At 37.2% G+C, this 20,463-nt stretch overlaps 1 protein-coding gene across 3 annotated transcripts in view; it reads right to left on the reverse strand.

Moving 5' to 3' along the window:
* The window catches only part of ARSJ (arylsulfatase family member J), an 80,752-nt gene extending 60,963 nt beyond the window's left edge, over window positions 1–19,789 (reverse strand). For 2 of the 3 annotated variants that reach the window (XM_003830043.6, XM_008955426.5), the window contains exon 1: window positions 16,515–19,787. In XM_003830043.6, coding sequence (XP_003830091.3) covers window positions 16,515–16,912 — 398 coding nt within the window. In that variant the 5' untranslated portion in view covers window positions 16,913–19,787. Of the gene's footprint in view, window positions 1–16,514 lie in introns of all 3 variants that reach the window. The other variant, XM_034959061.3, reaches the window with a different exon arrangement.
* Between the last annotated feature and the right edge of the window lie 674 nt (window positions 19,790–20,463).

The raw sequence follows: 20,463 nt of genomic DNA on the forward strand, positions 1-20,463 counted from the left end.
TGTGTGTGTGTGTGCAAACACTTGATATTTGATGCAATCAATAGTCTGAAGTAGCAACATTTTCATTTTGATGAAAATAGGGATGTTGAGTTCATACATTGGCTCTTTCTGTTGATTTCTTTTAATCACCAACCATCTGACCATATGGATGCACTAATAACATGCAGAGTTTTGGCTACAAGTCCAGCGTAGTGAAGTAAGGGAGAATGGTGAATTCACCCAGTTCATTCAACTCTGGGACAGCCATGAGGCCAGACAAGCATGCTTGCCCTAATGTAGCACCCTGCCCCAACATTCACCTGTGCTGCTTTTTCTTTCTTTTGAAATATTAGTGAGTGGCTGAGCCAGAACTCAGATGCAGACCTTCTGACACCACTTACTATGATAAAAGAAAAAAAAATCTATAACTGCAATCCTTCAAAATATAAAACCTAAGGGAGTCAGAAAAAGAAGGGAGAAACAAAGACTATTATTTATTGGTAGGCTTTGAAATGTGAAATATAATTGTCAAAGAGATTCCTGTAACTTGTGATACATGTCTGCTTGAGCAGGCACCTTTTTTTTTTTTTTTTTTTTTTTGCTAATAGTTGAATGAATAAACTTGAATTTGTCCTTGACTCCTCCTTTTCTTCCTGTTGCATTTGTAGTTCATCAAAAAATCTTGTCTGCTCTATCTGCAGAATATACTCAGAATCCATCCCTTTCCATCACCCCTTCCTCTGTCCCATGATCTCTCACACAGGTTAATGCTATGGTCTCTTTAACAGATCCACCTGCTCTCCATCCGACCTGCATGATCTATCCTCAACACAGCCACTAAAGCAGTTCTGTTAAAAATGAAGTTAGATCAGGTTCCCCTTCTGCTCCAAGCTTCCCAGTGGATCCCATTTTAGTCGAGTGAAAGTCAGTGCCCCTGCCTGGGCCTACATTACACTACAGGATCTGGCTTCTTTAACTGCTTTGACCCCATTTCCTCTTAATCTCTCCTGGTCTGTCTCTGAACTAGCTTAGTGGGGCTGTCCTGTAATGGTACTTGAACACACCAGGGGTGTTCCTGTTGTAATACTTATGCATTCACTCTTCTTTCTGCCTGGAGAAGCTATATACAATGATACCTTCCTTGCCTCCCTTCTTATCAAGGCCTTCCGTGACCTTTGTAATATTGTCCTCTCAATTTCTGTGACTCCCAATCCTCTTTCCTGCCTTATCTTCTTTCTTAGAGCATGTCACCCTCTAGCATACTATATAGTTTTCTTATTTGTGTCTTCTTGCACTAGAATATGAACACCATGAAAACAGGGATTTTTATAGGTTTGTCAACTTATATATTTCCCAGTGTATTAGTCCATCCTTATGTTGCTATAAAGGACTGCCTGAGACTGGGTAATTTATGAAGGAAAGAGGTTTAATTGACTCACAGTTCCACCTGGCTGGGGAGGCCTCAGGAAACTTACAATCATGGGGGAAAGGGAAGCAAACATGTCCTTCTTCACATGATGGCAGGAAGGAGAAGTGCCAAGCAAAAGAGGGAAAAGCGCCTTATAAAACCATCAGATCTTGTGAGAACTCACTCACTATCATGAGAACAGCAGCATGGGGGTAACGCCACCATGATTCAATTACCTGCTGCAGGGTGCCTCCCAGGACACTTAGGGATTATGAGAACTACAATTCAAGATGAGATTTGGGTAGGAACAAAGCCAAACCATAATCACCCAGTGTCTAGAACAGCACCTGGCAAAGAGTAGGTTCTCAATATTGAATGAATGGATGAATGAATGATGGATGAATTTCAGGGAAATAAAAACAACACCACTTAAATCAAGGGCCATTACTTAATGAACAATTAGCTGGTAGTGGAGTGTCACAAGGGTTACAAATTAGCCGATGAATAGTTTTCTTCCTTTTAGAATTTCTAAAGGTATACATTTAACCTTGGGAGTTTCCTTTATGTAATTAAGAAATAATCACACTCAGCTACATCATGGGTTTGAGGTGAGGATTAAATGACATAATCCAGTGTATTAACATTGATCTTAAAACACTATTTTAAATTACTTTTTTTTTGTTTTATTATTTCGAGATCTGGAATCATTCAGAGACACAGTGGAAAAGAAAACAGATCTAAAAAGCTCTATTCTTGGAAACGAACCATTGAATTATTTTAATTTTAGCAAATCTCAGACTATTGATCCAATTGACCCATTTTTCTTTTAGAGATAAATAATGACAGTGAATTGTCTAGCTAAGATGGCCATAACACTTTAGAAAATTATGATATACTGTATATGCACACACTCGGAAACTGATGAAAACCAGATAAAATTCATAGCTTCCTAATTTAAACAACACACTGAAATAAGCATTTGTTTTCTTCAAGTTCACACTGTAGTAGAAAAGGAGCACATAAAAAAGAACTATACTCCAAAATGTTTACATCTCCTAGTACCTTTAATTTCATGATTCAGTTCTCAGAAACTCATTATTCAGTTATCAGTTGCTTTTTGCTCTTGAACCAATTACTAAGCCTAAAATAAGAATATATAAACTTATTTTATGGGAGAACAGACATGCATTAATAGGGATGTTTCTTCCAAGATTGAACTCTATGAGACCTTAAACAAGCTTTCAATTGCAGACTTTAGGAGGAAAAACACAGGTCAACTGACTTGATTCTAAGATAGTACTTAAATTAAATAGTCATATGCATATAGCAGGTGTTAAACAGTTGGGAGAAAAATAAAAGAGACAAAGATGGCAATAAATCACCATTGAGCATTAAAGATCAAAACTCTACCGCAGTGTTATTCAGTATGGTTCCCAGACCAGCAACTTCACCTTCACCAGAGAGCTTATTGGAAATGCAGAACCAAGACCCCCACCCTAGCCTTTCTGAAATATTAGGGTAGGACCAGAGGCATAATATTTTAACAAGTTCTCTGAGTAATTCTTATACATTGCTCTATTATATACATCTTACAGTCCTAAATATCTAATTGTTAATATTTGTTAGGATCAATAATATATGTGGAAAAAAATTATAAAAACTTTTCACAGTCAAATTTAAACAAAATATTTTATAGGAACTAGGTATTACTTCAAAACACTGTAACAAAAATAGAACTGGAATTGTATTTTAAATGCCTTGTGGCATCTACACTTATGGAATATTTAAGTTCTTCATTTCATCTCTCAATAAGAGAAACATAGTTTGATTAATAGGTTAAGTATTCTTAGAAACTCTGAAAGGTAATATTGACATCATTAATGTATATATGAAACAAATGAAAAACAAGAACTTCTTCCAACTTCCCAAAACTGTATGGGAAACAATTTTGAATATGAGTTTCTGGTTTTTAGAATAACTATGTCTACTTAGCCTGCTGTTGCTTACTTTAATAACAAAAGATATTTATTGTTTTCTACTCTAAAGAAAGCTGTGCAGGGATAACAAACCCATCCTGTCAGCCATCTGAATAATGTCATTGAAAAATCCTAGTGTTGGAGTTGGAATCTTAGCTTCATTACTTACATCTTGGCCAAGATACCTTACTTCTCTGAGCTTGATTTCTTCAAGTGTAAAATGTGGATAATAATAATTACTCTAGAGTTACAAGACTTGGAGAATATATAAAAGAGATACAGACATAGATATACACATATATAGAGAGATAAATATAATTTTTAGAGATAGATGTACTAAGAATATATATTAGAGGGTAATGTACATAAGGTATATTTCTTAGCACATACATGCCAAATAAATGTTAAATTGCTATTAACAAGACTTTATGCTCAACTAAATCTTTTATTTAGGAAAAATGTATGATTAAACTATAGAGTTACAAAGACAGCTAAACTAGGAACAAAGTAAAAAATTGATTTCAAACGTTTCAGTTTATATTTTCAAGTATTTTAAAAATATCTAAACCAAATTAAATTTTAATTTGAGTCTGAATCACTCTGTTCACATACATTCATTATGATCTTATCCTGTGCAAGAATCTGGTGTGTTCAAAGGATCTAACACAATCTTTAACCTCATAATGTTCAACTCCAAAGGTAATTTTAAAAAATCTGATAAAACAATGTAAAGATTATTTGGTTTCACATTGAAGATTAGGGACAATGTTTTAAATAAATTTCTAATAAATTATAAATTTATTTTAAAAATTTCAATTATAGAATAGATAATTTATAGTAGAGATGAATTAATATTATAATACAGGTATGCTACCAAATTTACAGTATGTATTAATGTATTATAGCTTAATAATTAAAATGGAGTTAGTATATATAATTCATGAATTTTTGCTAGGTAGAAGTGCAGAAAAATTAAGTCAAGTAAATTGTGCACTTTGTTTTGGTTTATTTTTAGATAGAAGGAACTTATACTCATTTATGTGATGGTAGAAATGCTTTAGTAGAGATAAAAAAATGACAAAGAAAGAATGTAAAATTGTAAAAACTAAGTCCTTGAGGAGGAAAAAAGTGGCTTGGGGAGGCATGGGTCTTTTGACTGATGCATCTATCTCAATGCCTACTGGAAGAAGAAGGCTGCACATGTGCTGTCAATGCTGGTCAGTTGGTAAATTTGGTGTTGGTAATGAAAGGGCTAATTTATTATTGCTTCTAATTCTCAATGGAATTTTGAAGTAAGGCAATGAGCTGATGAAAGGATATTAGCAGTTTGAGGAGATGAGAAATTTGGAAATAGTAGTTCTGAAGAATGGGACACATAATATAGGAAGGTAAAAAAACTGCTGGCATTTTTAGTGCCTATTTTATATTTGTGGTTATGAATTTAATTTAATCAAACATTGGTTGCCACCCAAATTTTTGCTGCTGTGTCCAACTGCTGGCTGGACCTTCTTGGGCACTGAATGTTGCAAAACCATGCCCATCAAGCCCATTTGGGCTTTGTGCACGGAACAATTCAGCACTCTGACAGGGTCCAGTCAGTTGCCACATCCTCTTTCTCATCTATGGCTGGTCCTTACCCTCTCTACCAAGCTTGAGAACAACCAAGTTTCAAGAAAAGCATATCATGGTATCTCCTCATGAAGGGGACAATGACCTAGTGATTATTTTCTGGCATGTCTCCCTACGAGGCTCAGTTGGTTGGTAGGTTTGGTGTGGGTGATAGGATAGAGAAATCTTATTATTGATTATATTCAGTCAGTGGACAGAGAATTCATTGTTATAAAATGAAGATTTTGAGAAAGATAATTTTCAACATCTCTTTGAGCTCTAAAAATTCTATCACTCTTTGTTGGCTGCCACATCTTATTACACCCAAGAAAAAGTGTGTAAAGCTTACATAAGGTAAACCTAAAAGGTTCATAAGTATGCTGTCATTTCTGATATGGATTCTACATATGCCCATTTGGAATAAAATTTATAGGAGTAGTTGAGACTTTGGAAATACTCTTCTCTTTCTATTCAAAATAAATTCCCTGAAAATTCAGTTAAATCTAAAACTTAGAATGTATTGAGCATTTATTACATGCCAGGTAATGCTCTATGTATTTTTGCCCTTATGGTCTTATTTAATAAGATAAGAAAGAATGGTCTTTTAAGTTCCTACTACTCTCATTTGATGAGGAGATCTACAGGCTTTAAGAAACCTAAGGTTTCACTTGAAGTGTGGAGCTGGGGTTAGACATAGGTGTACAATCCTATGCCTCCTGCTTCTCAAATAACTTCCATTTAAAATAACTGCTTTCTCTGAATATGATATAATTTAAAATTAGGCTTGAACAATTACTAAAGGTTGCTACCAATCTAAATATCTATGTTCATCCAACTCTATCAAATATGGCATCATATTTCAGTTGATGAGCAATGGTAATATGATGTTAACAATTTTTAAATCAAAACATTCCTCTTAAATTTTAAGCTATTGTACTAACAGATGAAAAATTTGAAAGCTCCTAAAATTCATAATGAATATAAAATGTCATTCTGACATTTTCAATATGTCAGTCATAAAACACTTAACATAGTTTTTGAATATTTTCTCCTTCAGAGCTTTTCACTTGGTTTAATTATTGCATAAATGTTTATTGAGAGTCTGCTTATCAGCAAACATTCATTAACTATTTATGGGCTAAGTTAAAGTTTCCCAGCCAGGAGGTAACCAAGATTATCAAGGTTATATGGGTTTCTATGTGGCAGGCTCTGTTCTAAATGCTTTAGGTACACAATTCTACTTAATCCTCATAATAACCCCATGAGGTACTATAATGATCATCCCCATTTTCCCATGAAAAAACTGAAGGATAGATAGTTTAAGTTATATGGCTGATGTCACATAAGTTCTTTGCTTTTAATCACTGTGATAAATATTTGAGAGATATGTATATACATATAATATTTATGTATTTTTTAATTAGACTATATGAAGTTTATAATTTAGTGTATTCTTGTACACTCAGGGATTAAGAGGAAAGAAGTAAGTAAGTATAAAAACTGAAACAGAAGTATGCAGAAAAGACGGTAGGAACAGCGCAGAATGCACTTGACTCTGCCTGAGGTGGGGTGAGAAAATGAGCAGAAAAGCATTGGTGAGGAGATGAGGGTGGTAGAGAGTCTAGAAAGATGCAATGATGTCTTCCCAGAGGTGAATGAAGACCACTCTACCAAAGGAACCCTGCTTAGAAGGAAACAGGAAAATGAGGATGCGGCCCTAGTGGGAAAGTACAAGTACTCTGGCAGTGATAATCCAAAGAAGGTATAAATGGAAAATTGTTGGGAGATTGCAACAGAACTTTGGCAGAGGCCAGATTTTGAAGGCCCTTATATGGAATGCTTAGGAATTATGCTTTAGTCTCCAAGTAGTGGAAACTTCTAAAAATTTTAAGCAGGGAAGTGTCATGATTTCGACTATTGTAGGAATTTTACTCAGGTCTTATTGTAGAGGTGGATTCAGAACCTGTAAGCAATATAATCATTTAGAAGGTTATTGAAATAGTGATAATAGAGCACAGATGTCTCAATACCTATGAACCCTAAAACAATATATTACTTCAAAACTATTATGTACCTTCTAAGTGGTAGTCCCAGGGGTGAGCTGGAATTCAAAGCTGGATAAGATATATTAATAATATTCAATAACATGTCTTGAGATTTTTGATTGAAGGAATTTGAAGTAATTAATCACTGGCCTTTCCATTACCCTATTTCCAATTTCTCATTTAGTGTTATACTTTTAACATCACTGTTTAAATACACATTTCCTCTCACTTGTCACAGGCTTAGCAGGGTTCCAATAGATTCTGCCAAACATGACAACCAACAACAACTAAAACAGTTTGCAAGTGCAGAGACCTTAAAAAATACACCCCAGTCACCGTTTTGGACATCTCAGAACTAACAATATCATGCAGAACACCATGCCAGATAAAATATATTAAAATTAAAACACATGGGGTTTAATTTTAACCCTTTTTTTAATCAACAGATTAAAATTGGATGAGAGCTATGACTATACTTACAGAAAGCTTTAAAAAAGAATAAAAGCCACTTCTTGTAAGGTTTTTATGTGATTAATATTGCGAAGACATAACTATAAATTTAAAATAATGTTTACTTTAAAATTACATAATATGTAAAATTCTCAAAGTACTTTCACGTATGTTATGTCAATTGATGAGTGGAATAACTTTTAAGATTGGTAAGTCAATAATATCATTACTATGATTCTATAGATGAAAACAATGCATCTCAGAAATATCAAAAAATGTATTCAAGGTCAAAGTCAGTAATTTGTTCAATCAGCACTGTACTGTAACTCAGACTTCCTTACTATAAATTATATGCTATTTCTTCTCAATCACTTTGCCTGCCAGGGGGAAATAAATAATCATTTATTCATCTATTCATCCATTCATTCATTCTTCACCCATTTACTTAGTGCCTATTAGTACAAAGCACTGGATTGGGTGCTGTGAGATTTATGGAGATTATAAATCAGCTTTGCTGCTTAGGGGACCAGCAAGGGAAGGAAGAGGTTCAGTAATAGCTGTGAAGGAGTGGAAAATCATGCCTAATGAGACAGTTACAGAAAGGAGTAAGAAAGCTCATCATTGAGATAAATCATTTCTGGCTAAGGAATCATGGAAAGCTGTATAAGCAAAGTGGTATTTTAGGTGAGTTTTAATGAGTGGTTGGCATTTGGGCAAAGAGAGATAGGGTGTAAATTCCAAGGAGTGAAAACAGAATGAGCCAAAGAAGAGAGGAAATCGAGATGTTCTTGAGAAACTGTGAATCATCCATTTCCCTGGAGTAGAGTTTGAAGGTAGAAGGAGAAAGATATGGCTAAAAATATTGTTTAAAGACTGGACTGAGGTGTTTATAATTTTCATAGGAGGCAGAATGGGGTGATGAAAAATAATTAAGTCACATAAGTTTAGGTTCAAATAGCTCTGCTGCTTAAGAAGCTGTGTGACCATAACCAATTTATATAATTTCTCTAAAATTTTCATATGCCATCCATAACATGTGGACATTTGTGAAATATTTTAGAAATATTTTTCAAATAAAAATAATTTTACCTTCAGCGTGAATGTGAAGATCAAATAACAGGATGTCTGAAAAACAAATGGCACAAGAAGGCCTTCAGCATAAAATTATTTCTTTTCCTATTCTTTGGTAGTCAGTGGGGGACCTGGGAGGGTGTTTGCTGAGGATGGTGATGTCATGAGAGTCTGTTTTAGTAAAGCAAACGTGTTGGGTAAATTAGAGGAGAGAGGGGCTGGGCAAGGTGGCTCATTCCTGTAGTTCCAGCACTTTGGGAGGGCGAGGTGGGTGGATCACTTAAGCCCAGGAGTTAAGAGACCAGCTTGGACAACATGGCAAAACCCTGTCTCTACAAAAAACGCAAAAATTAGCCTGGCATGATGGTGCACACCTGTAGTCCTAGGTACTTGGGAGGCTGAAGCAGGAGGATGACTTGAGCCTGGGAGGTTGAGGCTGCAGTGAGCCATGATTATGCCGCTGCACTCCAGCCTGGGCAACACAGCAGGACCCTATCTCAAAAAACAGTAAAAATAAAAAAATAAAAAATAAAAAATAGAAGAGAGAGATTAAAAGATGAGAAGCAGAAAGTCTTTTATTTTTATTATTTTTTTACAATAGGGCATGGAAAAAATGCCTCAATGAGGTAACACCACTGGGAATATATCTAGAATTATAAAAGAACACTGAAACAAACTCTAATTATATCAAGGTAAAGTCTTACAAAAAAGATGAAATCAAAATTAATTTTAGAATATTGCTATAAGAAAAAACTGAATGAAACCAAACTCTGAAATAAAAAGACTTTTATACTGAGCTCATATTAAAGGCAGGGGCCCTAGGTCTTTTGGTTCTCCTATCTTTGATTTCTAAGAGTTGTCATTTGGATGACACAAGACATCGTCAGCCTTCTGCGCCTGGATAATTTCCACCTTTAAGAACAGCTATTTCGGAAACTCAATACAATTATCTAAATAGGAATTCACTTCAATGGCTTTTTTTAAAGACTCTTTAAAATTATGGACTTTGAGCTTAAGAGTGTGCCAATAGTTTACTTGACCATAATTCTACTATCAGAAAGCCCATATGGTCAAATAGGAATTGGCAGCTCTTTGTCAAATGGTTTGACTATTGAGCCATTCTTTTTGAAATGGACGTGTGAGGTGTCAAAGCCACCCTCTCCACTTGTTATATTCATTTTCCAGAGTCAAAGTAAGGCTTGAAGGAAACTCTTGTTTTTCCTGAACTTCTAACAGTAAACATGTACCTTTTTCTAAATGTTTAAGTATCAACTAAATATTTATGAAAGTAATGACTGAACTCATATAACTAATGTAATTTATATTTATTGAGTCTTGTCTGGATGTAACATGCTGCTTAAAACTAGGCCTTGAATGAAAGAAGTGGATGGAAGAGGAAGCATGCATGACCGTGATGTTTACAATAAGCTGATGGGAAATGAGTGTGTGTGTACACACATGCCTATGAAATGAAATAATCAAACTCTATTGCCCTAAGCTTACTTGACTCCTTCTCCTATCAGAGTGGCTGAAAGAATTCAGTTACCTTTTCAGGGTTTCCAACACTAGGACAATTATAACTTGAAAATTTAATATCTAAAATATTTGTAGTATTTTATAAACTGGAAGACACGTTCCCCTGCCTTGACAGGCCACTACCATCCACAGAGGAGGCCTAGCTGGATTCTATCTTCCTAGACCAAACTAGGCCACCAGAGCACTCGACTGAGTGCCTGACTGTACAGTGTGGCTATAGCTGACAAGGCCCAGCTGAGGCAATTCCAGGAAGAGGCTATAATTAAAACCAGAAACTCACCACTTTCTAAGAGATGATCTGGAAAAAAAAAAAAACCCCACCATGATTTTCATCCCTATTTATTTAAGTCTTTACCAAAATTTCAAACTTTCCAATATATTTGCTTTCATTCAGATTCTAATATCTATATGTCTATGTCCCTCCTCTACTCTCACTCAATCCTTTCCCCATCCCAACTCCCTAACCCTTTCCAATATGCCCCCTGTTATTTAGCAAAATCCTCCTTAAAACTTTTGTTTTCTAAGAGATGGGGTCTTGCTCTGTTACCCAGGCTAGAGTGCGGTGGCCCAATCATAACTCTTTGCAGCCTCAAATTCCTGTGGTCAAGGGATCCTCCCACCTCAGCCTCCCTAGTAGCTGGGACTACAGGTGCATGCCACCACACACAGCTAATTATTTTTAATTTTTAGACACAGGGTCTCACTATGTTGTGCAGTCTAGTCTCAAAGCAAAATCCTCTTTAACTTCATCTCTTCCCTGGACAGCCCCTGTACCTTTTTGCTGTAATTAATTGCTGGCTGTCCCTGCCATATTTTCAAGTTGGGGCCGGGCTTTTACTCACATCCCAATATTCACAGAGCCTGGAGCAGGTATGGGTGCTCTCTTAGTTTCTCACTGGCACTTCTAGACAATTTTGGCTCTTGTCTCCCTTTAAAAGCTCAATGCCTTTGAAAAGTAAGGCAACAGACAATAGACTCATTATCTTTGCTGTTAGAGTCCTTCATCCAATTTCAGGCCTTTCCGGAACCTGATCCCTCATTCATAGATGATCCCAGCACTAGCTCGCTGTCGTCTTTGCTACTATTTCTCTTTTTATTCTCAGTGATTCCTCAATGGATATCCATGGGAGTGATTATTCAACACTCTGTCCTTGAAATACTTTGCCTTCCTTACTTCTGAAGATGTTTTACCCCATCTGACCTTAGCACTCATTACCATATAATTTTCAAAACCTGTACTACATAACTAAATTTTGATCCCATGCATATACTTTCCCAATCACTATTATCTATGTTTTCAACTTTCCAAGTTTACTATGGTGTTCTCATTTCAATGACATCCAGACAGTTAATTTATTGACCTCAGCACTTTTTAAAAGAACATAAGCCCCCATAGTATTCCCCCTTTCTTTGCAAAGAGTCCATGATCCACCATGCTAATTATTTGGCAAATCTCAAAAACTAGTTAATTCCACCTCTTCAACTGTACTTCTGCACACAAGCACCAAGCAGGGTGGGAGAAAAACAAACAAAAAATGCCTGGTGTCTGTTAAAATTTATGACCACAAATCTCAAGTGGGCTCTCATTACATCCCAGTATTTTTACTGCATTTCTTTACCCAATTCGCTTTCTTACTCTCCTAGCAGATATTTTGTATCTCTCTCCCTCTCTCGTTAAACCTTCAGATCTTCCTTCTCAGCTAATTACCTGTAGGATAATTCAGAAGAGAATTACTTCAGAGTCCCAAAACCAAATCTTCCAAGCTATTTGCATCTGTACATCTATACTCTCTCTTCTTTCCTAGGAGAATTAATGAACTGGTAAAAAATATCCAAGGCAATTTTGAAGAACAAGCAGGAGGTTTTACATTCAAGATATTAATATTTATTATAAACCTATAGTAGTTAAGAGAACATAGCACTGACACAACAAATCGACAGCGAAAACAATGAGAATTGGAATGGAAAAGTGCAGAAACAGATCAAACATGTGCATTCATCTGATTTATGAAAAGGTGATGCTGCAGTGCAATGGAGACTGTATGGTCTTTTTAATAAACAGTGTGGGTCAAATGGGTATACACATGGAAAAAATAATCTTGAACTCTCATTTACACCATACTAAAAACTAATTTCAGATGAATTGTAATCTAAATACAAAAACAAAACAATAAAACTCTTAGGGATAAAAGACCATGGTCATGATCTTGGGGTAGGGAGAATCTCTTAAATAGGACATAAAAAGAAAAAGATTATAACATGGATTACAAGAAAATTAAAACCTCCCGTTAATAAAAAAAAATGAAAGATCGCTAAAAAAACCAAACACACCAAAACCACTAAAAAACATACACTAAAAAACCAAAACACTATTGAGGAGAGTGACGAAGCAAGCCACAGTATGGGAAAAGAGACTTGCAATACAAATATCTAACAAAGGAATAGAATATATAACTACCACAAATTAATAAGGCAGAAACAATCATCTAAAGAGAAATTAGGCAAAATACTTGAATAAATACTTCTTTAAAGGGGATATAAAATGGGTCCATAAAAATGTGAAAAGATGCTCAACTTTATTAGTTGTCAGGAAAATGCAAATTTAAACCATAATGATGTAGCAGTGCATAATGACCAGAGTGGCTAAAATGAAAAAAGATAATACTAAATGTTGACAAAGATGTGAAACAAGTAGAACATTCCATACAGTTACTGGTGAGAGTACAAACTGGTAGAATCACTTTGGGAAGCTTGAGCAGTATCTACCAAAACTGAACACAGACATCCCTTTAACCCAGGATTTCCACTTCTTGATAGATATCTAAGAGAAATGCATAACCTATGTTCACAAAAAACATATACAAGTATTTTTATGGTAGCACTGTTTATAATAACCCAACTATGAAAACAACCCAAATGTCTATTAACAGTAGAATGGGTAAATAAATTGTAATATGCTTATGCAAAGGAATACTATTCAATGATAGTGAATATCTACAGGCAACAACATGGAAAAATTTTACAAACATAATGCTAAAAGAAACCAGACATAGAAGAGTACCCTCTCTGTAATTCCATTTGTATAAAGTTCAAAACCAGGCAAAATTAATTTAAGGTATGAGAAACTGGGAGAGTGATTATCCACGGTGAGGGATACCAGTTGGGTAGGGGGTTGTTTTAAGCACAGTGAATTTATCAAATATCCTATTAGAAATAAACATTATTTGAGTTTCCTTCACATTTGTTAACAGTGATCATCATGGTATTTCAAGTGGGATAAATGAGTAACAAAATAGTAAAAACACAAAATTACTATCAAAGATACAAATTCAATTCAGATTGTCAACCTTTCCTCCTCTAAAGTCTGCATAAAACATGTCTAGGTTTTGCAAAACTTATAATTCACTTTATGAAGCCTTCACTATATTCTCTTTTAAGAAAAAAATGATATTTTTAATCCATATCTTTATTTGCAAAACTGTAAAAAAAAAAAAGTGAGTAAATTACTTTGAAATAAATCAAACACAGGCAGTCACTTTCCCAATCAACCTTTTATCTCATCAGGACAACTGTGAACACCTAGAATGCTGTTTCTCAAAGCCCAGTGCATGGAATCCCTACATCATTACCCCTCTTAGAATCTGTTGCCACATCAATATAAAATGGGCATGACAAGAGCAACTATCTAAAGTTGTTGCAAGGATTAAATGAGACAATGCATATAAAATTCATTACCCCAGAACACCGTGACTGCTCAGCAGACGCTAACATTTAATACTAACAGTCTTAATTTATTTTTGATGATGTCATCATCACAATAACCTGACATGCTCATTAAATCACTATTGATTTCTAGACTCAACCCTGGACCTACCAAAGCTGAAGGGCCCAGAAATCTGCATTTTAACTAGCATTTGGACTGATTCTTTTTGCACACTACAACTTGAGAACTACTATCCAGAGATTAGGGCTCACTTCTTGTTTCTTCTTCATGGCTCCAATGCAGGGGTCTGTACACATGAACGCTTATTGACAGGCTGACCGATAATCAATATTGCCAGACTAGTATGATGTAAATTATCAAGGGAATCTGCAATTTGTTACAGATTCGTGTAGTAAAAGAAAATGGATTTTTAATTTTTGACTCCAGAAAAATATAAAGGGAGGGCTGTTTTGTTAATAGTATCAAAAGTAACTTCGGCTTCAATTATGTACTCTCTTTGTCATGTGAAGATATTTGAATCATGTCACACATCACATAACCCATTTTATTTCCCTTAAAATAGTTTAGTTCATTTCAGTTTTTTTTATGGCTTCCTTTTTTAATTTAGAAGATCCACAAGGCATAGACATGTGTTCATAGAGAGAACAAATGACCATATTCTCTGGGACCTGCATTATTAACTCATTTATGCCTAGTGTTCCATTATTGGAATTCTAAGCATGTGGGAGTAATTTATATACTACTGCTCAAGATCATTGCCAGGGGCTGATTGCAAAAATTCAAAACATTGCAACCTCAGGCATAAATGGGTTAATAATGAGTCCAGAACTGGGCTTCCATAACTGCTTTATTTCTTACATCTGTGTTCATTTAAATGAAGGTTCCAGCAATTTGTCTAAAAGGAGAAATTGCAAGTGAAAAAGTATTCAAATGTTTAATTCAAATAGAAATTTAAATCAAATCACAGTAGCTATTTGTACTTTTTGTCTATAAAAGTTATACAACCTGTTGCACTAAATAAAAATTTTTAATGAGAAAAGAAATCTCATCAGATGTTTGATTGCATTGAAATTACAGAGACGTTAATCTTTCACCAAAGAGAAAAATTAGGAAATATTTCCAGCTTAGTTTCTCTTTCATTTTATTAAGTAAACATAATGGTTAAAAGATAAAACCTACATATTGTTTCAGTGCAAGATAATGTTTAAGAACAAAATTTCTTGTTTGGTGAAAAGCCTTGAACATATGCTTTATTGTGAAAAATAAATTCATATAGTTCAGTTACTTATTTTCAACCACAGTTGGCTATCTGTGTAAATCTAAATTCTATAAGTTAGTTGAAGAGGTCCAGTGAGGCTTTGTGAGACATTTATTTCATGAGCCATATATAAGGGTGTTTGGAATCAGACATGAAGAACTTGACCTCTAGGCCACCAGATGGACTAGTTATTTTCCAGCCAATAATCTACTCCTTTATAAATATCAAATACCCTTCATTTTCTGATGCCACAGTTAACCTTTAAAATGACCCTGAAGTACAGTGAGACTTTTCTCATTCTCAGGAGAGGGAAGGACAATAATTTTTTTCTTTTCTGGCAATGATGCTAAGTTCTGACAGTTTGCTAAGCAGTGGAAATCATGCTGCAAGCAAAAGTCTCTGCGAGACAGAGATTCTTACAAAATAGTCTTTATTTTTCCAATGGATACTGGCTACTTTTATAGGATCCAATTCCAAGAACAACTTCACAGAAGCAAGGGTTCCCTGTCCTGCAACTGAAATCACAAGACATAAATTGAAATGGCTAAGGCTTTTCTTCTACCTCTGTCCAGCTTAACCCCTGCCCTTCCTAGTTTATCTTCGTTCCACAGGCTGAATTTGTACATCCAAATCAATTACAGTAGCCTGTGTTCTGATAGGATAGAGTAAAAATATGAAAATGTGTGAACAATTTAAGTAGAAGATTTAGCTACTTAGCAAAGCAGCAACAATATGAAAAGCACTTTACTTAAGCATCCAAATAGTCTGATTTCTGTTGGTTAGTCAGAAAATTCCAGACCTGTGAAGAGCAACAGAAAACTGCAGATGAAGTTTGACTCCTCTTGAGCACTTACCATTGTATTTCCTTGCATTTTGAGAACTGCTTTGCTAATTAAATATGGCCTTCATTAGGGGGTCTCATAAGAGAAAATGACCCATCAAAGACCGAAGCAGAGTCATACATAAACTGGTCATATTTTACATTACTCTATATCTGTTTCGTTGGCTCATTTTCTCTGATAATTCAATTCTAGATTTAAGAATGCACCAAGAGTAAAAAAAAATTTTTATCTTTCTTATCAGTCATGGTGAGTGTGAATTCTAGTATGACATCTGAAACAAAATCTGAGCATGCTCAAAAGTAGAATAGATTTTAAACAGGAGACCATTTCTGGAAATCTCTGGTTTGTGGGTATTTATACGTTCTCTCATCTCATTTAGAAACTTATAATTGGCTCTGTAAAAAGGAAAACTAGACTACACTAGTGACTAGAAAATTAAGATCATTAACATTGTATCCATTTTAACACGGTACCCCAATACCATACATCATTCATTCATTCTTCATTCATTCAGTTGTTCCCCATACTTTCTGTTACTCCCTTAAATTTGGAGCTGGATCTTCATTAAATGCTTAAGATTTCTCCAAGGAATAAATATAAGAAGTAGGAACACTTACTTTCCAGTAATAAACTGACTCCTGGATGGTGTGCAAATAGGCTGGACATAGTAGTTCTCCAGTTTAACTCCTTCGGCAGCGAGCTTGTCAAGAGTAGGTGTTTTAATCTCAGATCCGTGGTAACCCACATCTCTAAATCCCTGATCATCCGCTAGGATGAAAATGAGATGGGGCTGGGAGGTGGAAGTTGTGCTGGGCTCTAGTTTCTCTCCAGCTTGAGCTAGTAAGGCCCCTTCTTCCTCCTCTTCTAAGGCCTGGCCCCAGGACAGGTAACCATAAGTGAGGAGGCAGAGGATCCAGAATCCTGCCAGCGCCCCCATTGCTAGCATCTTTCCAGGACAGACCCAGGCCTGTGGAGAAGGCGGAGGCGGATGCCCCGCACAGCCCCTGGGAGCCATTCACTCAGGTCCCAGGTGAGACTCCACGCGGAGAACCACGCGCCCCGCGCCGCTGCGGGCGCACACATGCACCCAACAGACGGTGAAGACTCTCCACCTGGCAAGAAATCCTCCTCTCCTCTCAGCTGTCACCATGTCCGACAACTTTAATCTTCCAGAAGTGATGGTTTAATGGACGGGACTCCGGAAGAACAAGGAGGGCTCGCTCTTCTCCAGCACATTTCACTTTCTCCTCCTCCTCCCCCCTCCCTAGAGCAGCTTCCACCAAGGAAAAAAAAAAGAAAAAAGTTAATATCTCCACCCAAAAGTTCTCTGGAGAAAAAAACCAAGCAAGGAATTGAGAATCACAGTGGACAGGAACTTTTCGTGGCCAGAGCGCCCTCGACGTTGGGGAGCGAGGCTGACTCTCCTGGGAGTGCTGGTACGGAGGGCGGCGGGATCCGCGGTCTGTCCTGCGGTCCCCACACCTGGAAAGAACTGCGAAGTGGACGCGTCGCGTCTGGCTCTGATCAGACAGATAAACTGCCGTAGTGGACCGGCCTCCTGATCACCTTCTCCACTTTCCCAGGGCTATTTTCCCCAGTCCTTTCCTAGGCGTTTGCCAATCTCCCCGACACTCACCAGGCGGCGAAGTGAGGAAGAAGCCGTTTCCTGATCTCCCTCCACCTCCGCAGAAACTCCGGGCAGCAATTTCTTTTCCCCGCTGCTAGGGAGCCTGAAGGCCAAAGCCGGGTCCCTAGCCCCGCGGCCGGTCCGCGCGGAGCCCGCTTGGTCTTTGCGTAGTTGGCGCACCCGGCGCAGGCGCCGCAAGCTGCGTGCGTTTTCTCAGCTAACTTATTTAGCTTTGGCACTCCGAGTTCTTTTGCCTCCTCCCTCTTTTCTCGCCAGTGAATCACAGAACGGTACTTTCTTCCTTAGCTCCCCCGGGAAGAGGGGGAGGGGGAAAAGGACGGTTTAGAGGCTCGATCTTTCCTTTTTCTTTTCCGGGAGGTGGATGGCCAAGGCAGAGGAGGCTTTGCCAGAGGGAGAGCTGCGTGCTGCTCGAGCCCAGCGGGATTCCGGGGGATCCGCCTGGGCTACCGCGTCCCAAGAGTGTCGCCTCCTGCCCATCACCCCGCTAGAGGGAAAGGACGGCGGCGCGAATGGGGAAGGGTGAAGCGGGCACTTCTTTTCGTGGGTCTGTTGGTGAAGAGCCCCGTCTCCCATCCCTAAAGTTGCGCTTGCAAACTTTTTCTAGCTTCTGGAGGGAGAGAGAAGGAGCAGGAGTAAAAACAAAATGCGTATGACACTCTTTCCTCTTTCCAACTTCCTTTGCAGGTTTTCCTTTACTAGTCCCCCCACCCCCATCATTTTCCTATTCCTTTTGTCCCTACCTTTTTTTTTTTTTTCAGTAACGATGACAAATTTTTAAGTTTTATTTCCTCTCCCAATAGCTGGCTTTTACAGCCTGATTCTTCGTTACCCTTTTCCTATGTGAAAATACTGGAATTGCCCGCTCCCTCTTACCTCTCCCCTAACTTACCCACAGGGTGTCTCCAGCCAAAAGCCTGGAGAGGAAGAGTTATGCATTTCTCCTTCAAGAACCGCGAAGCCAGTCTGCATTCCTGCATTAAAGAAGCCAGTGTTTCCCATCCAGTAATTCAGGGAGCTTCATCATTTTTTTCCTTCTTTCTTTTTTACCATGTGGAGTAAAACCATTGTAAAAACTTGTCTTGGTTGTGAAAATACTCTTGATTTTACTAGAGTCATAGAGTTTTAAAGTCCTGCTCAAAGGAAGCAGAAGGATGTATAGTACAGTCTCTATAGAAGAGGCAATGAATGCCAAGAGCCACTGAGATATTTTTTTCTACCACCAAATTTATTCAACAGTTACTTACTGAATACCTACTGTGGGCTGGCACATAACATGTCAGATTCTCTCAATTGACTGAAACATAAATCTAGGTTTCATTTAGCCATTTATTTCTAATTCTCTCCTGTTGCTAAAGTTCCTGCTGAGTTCCCAGGCAAAACTTTGTGAAATGGGAACTTTGAAAGGCACGATGGTGCTCCATGAAGTTAACCTTGCTAGCTGCTGTAGGCCTTCTGGTCTCTGTTCTTCCTTGCAGCCCTTCTGGCTAAGCTGGGGAGAGATAGTCAGTTTTAGAAGCCATGTTCAGAAATGTGAGTTTAGCAATTCTGTAAATTAAGTCACCAAATATGTAATGAGAGTACTGAGTGTCAGGGGATTGAAAAGCATTGAGAGGTAGGGCCCTAGGCTTAATGGGCCTAGCCAGGTGCTTGAATGGGAAAGATGCAAACATTCTGGTCAATCTAGCCTTTTATTTGGGGAGATAGTGACTTCTTGTGACATAGCACAAGAAGTATCCATGTTCTGTGCGAGAAGGAGACACATTTTCGGTTGAGGTTCCAAGCAATAATAATAAAAAACAATCAAAATGTATGGAATACTTACCATGTGCTAACCATAGTATTCTATATACTGATACATACACACATATACAGTCGCATCCATCAGGAATTAGTTTCAGAACCCTGAGGGATATCAAAATTCATGGATGTTCAAGTCCCTTATGTAAAATGGTGCACTATGTGTATAAAACCTACATATTAATGTATCTTCTATGCTTTAAAACATCTCTATATTACTTACGATACCTAATACAATGTAAATGCTATGAAAATAGTTGTTGGACTGTATTATTTTTATTGTTGTATTGTTATTTTTTTTCTTCTTTCCTCGAATGTTTCTAGTCTATAGTTGGTTGAGTCCCATAATGTAGAACCTGCGAATACAGAGGACTGACTGGGTATGTTTGTTTATATAGTGCTATATACAGTTTATTTCTTTTCCATCTATATCAACCTAATGAGGTATTCTTCCATTCAACAAGTATTTGGGGAGCTGGGCCAATGCTAGAGCACAGGAAGGTAATGATGCAATAAATCAGTCTCTGCTCTGTTGGAATATACACCAGAGTGGAGAAGAAATACGTTCATCAATGAATCACCCTACAACTCCAATAGTTACTTACTGTATTACTTACTATACAAATGTTCTGAAAAAAGGAACATTTTCAAGAAATTTTAAAGCAAAAAACGATTTAGACTGGGTACAATTACTGGGTGAGGTGGTTCAGGGGAGTGATATTTAAACTGAGGGCATGTTATTTTGTTTGCCGTTGCCTTTCTACAGAAAATTTAGACTTAGAAATCTGACTTCAAAGCTGATGGTTTACAAAAGATATTCTTCCTACAAATGGGCTTTAAAGTCTTTGCCAGCCACATAGCACAGAGATAACACAGCTGCCAGAGTTAGAATTCTAATCCCCACACGAGGCATGCAGACACTCTACGCTCAGGATAGAAGGACTGAATTCAGGCCCTAAAAGGTCATTTCTGGATTAAACAGCACTAACACTAAGAAAGACTAAGAACTACTAACAATTAGTAATAACAGCCAAGAAACAAGAATGGCCATGCCACAGTAGACCAAATGAGATGTGACTCAAAGAGGAAAATCAAAGTCAGCTGAGTGCCCTACCCACAGT

The sequence above is a fragment of the Pan paniscus genome, chromosome 3 (assembly GCF_029289425.2).
Source record: "Pan paniscus chromosome 3, NHGRI_mPanPan1-v2.0_pri, whole genome shotgun sequence".
NCBI lineage: Eukaryota > Metazoa > Chordata > Mammalia > Primates > Hominidae > Pan > Pan paniscus.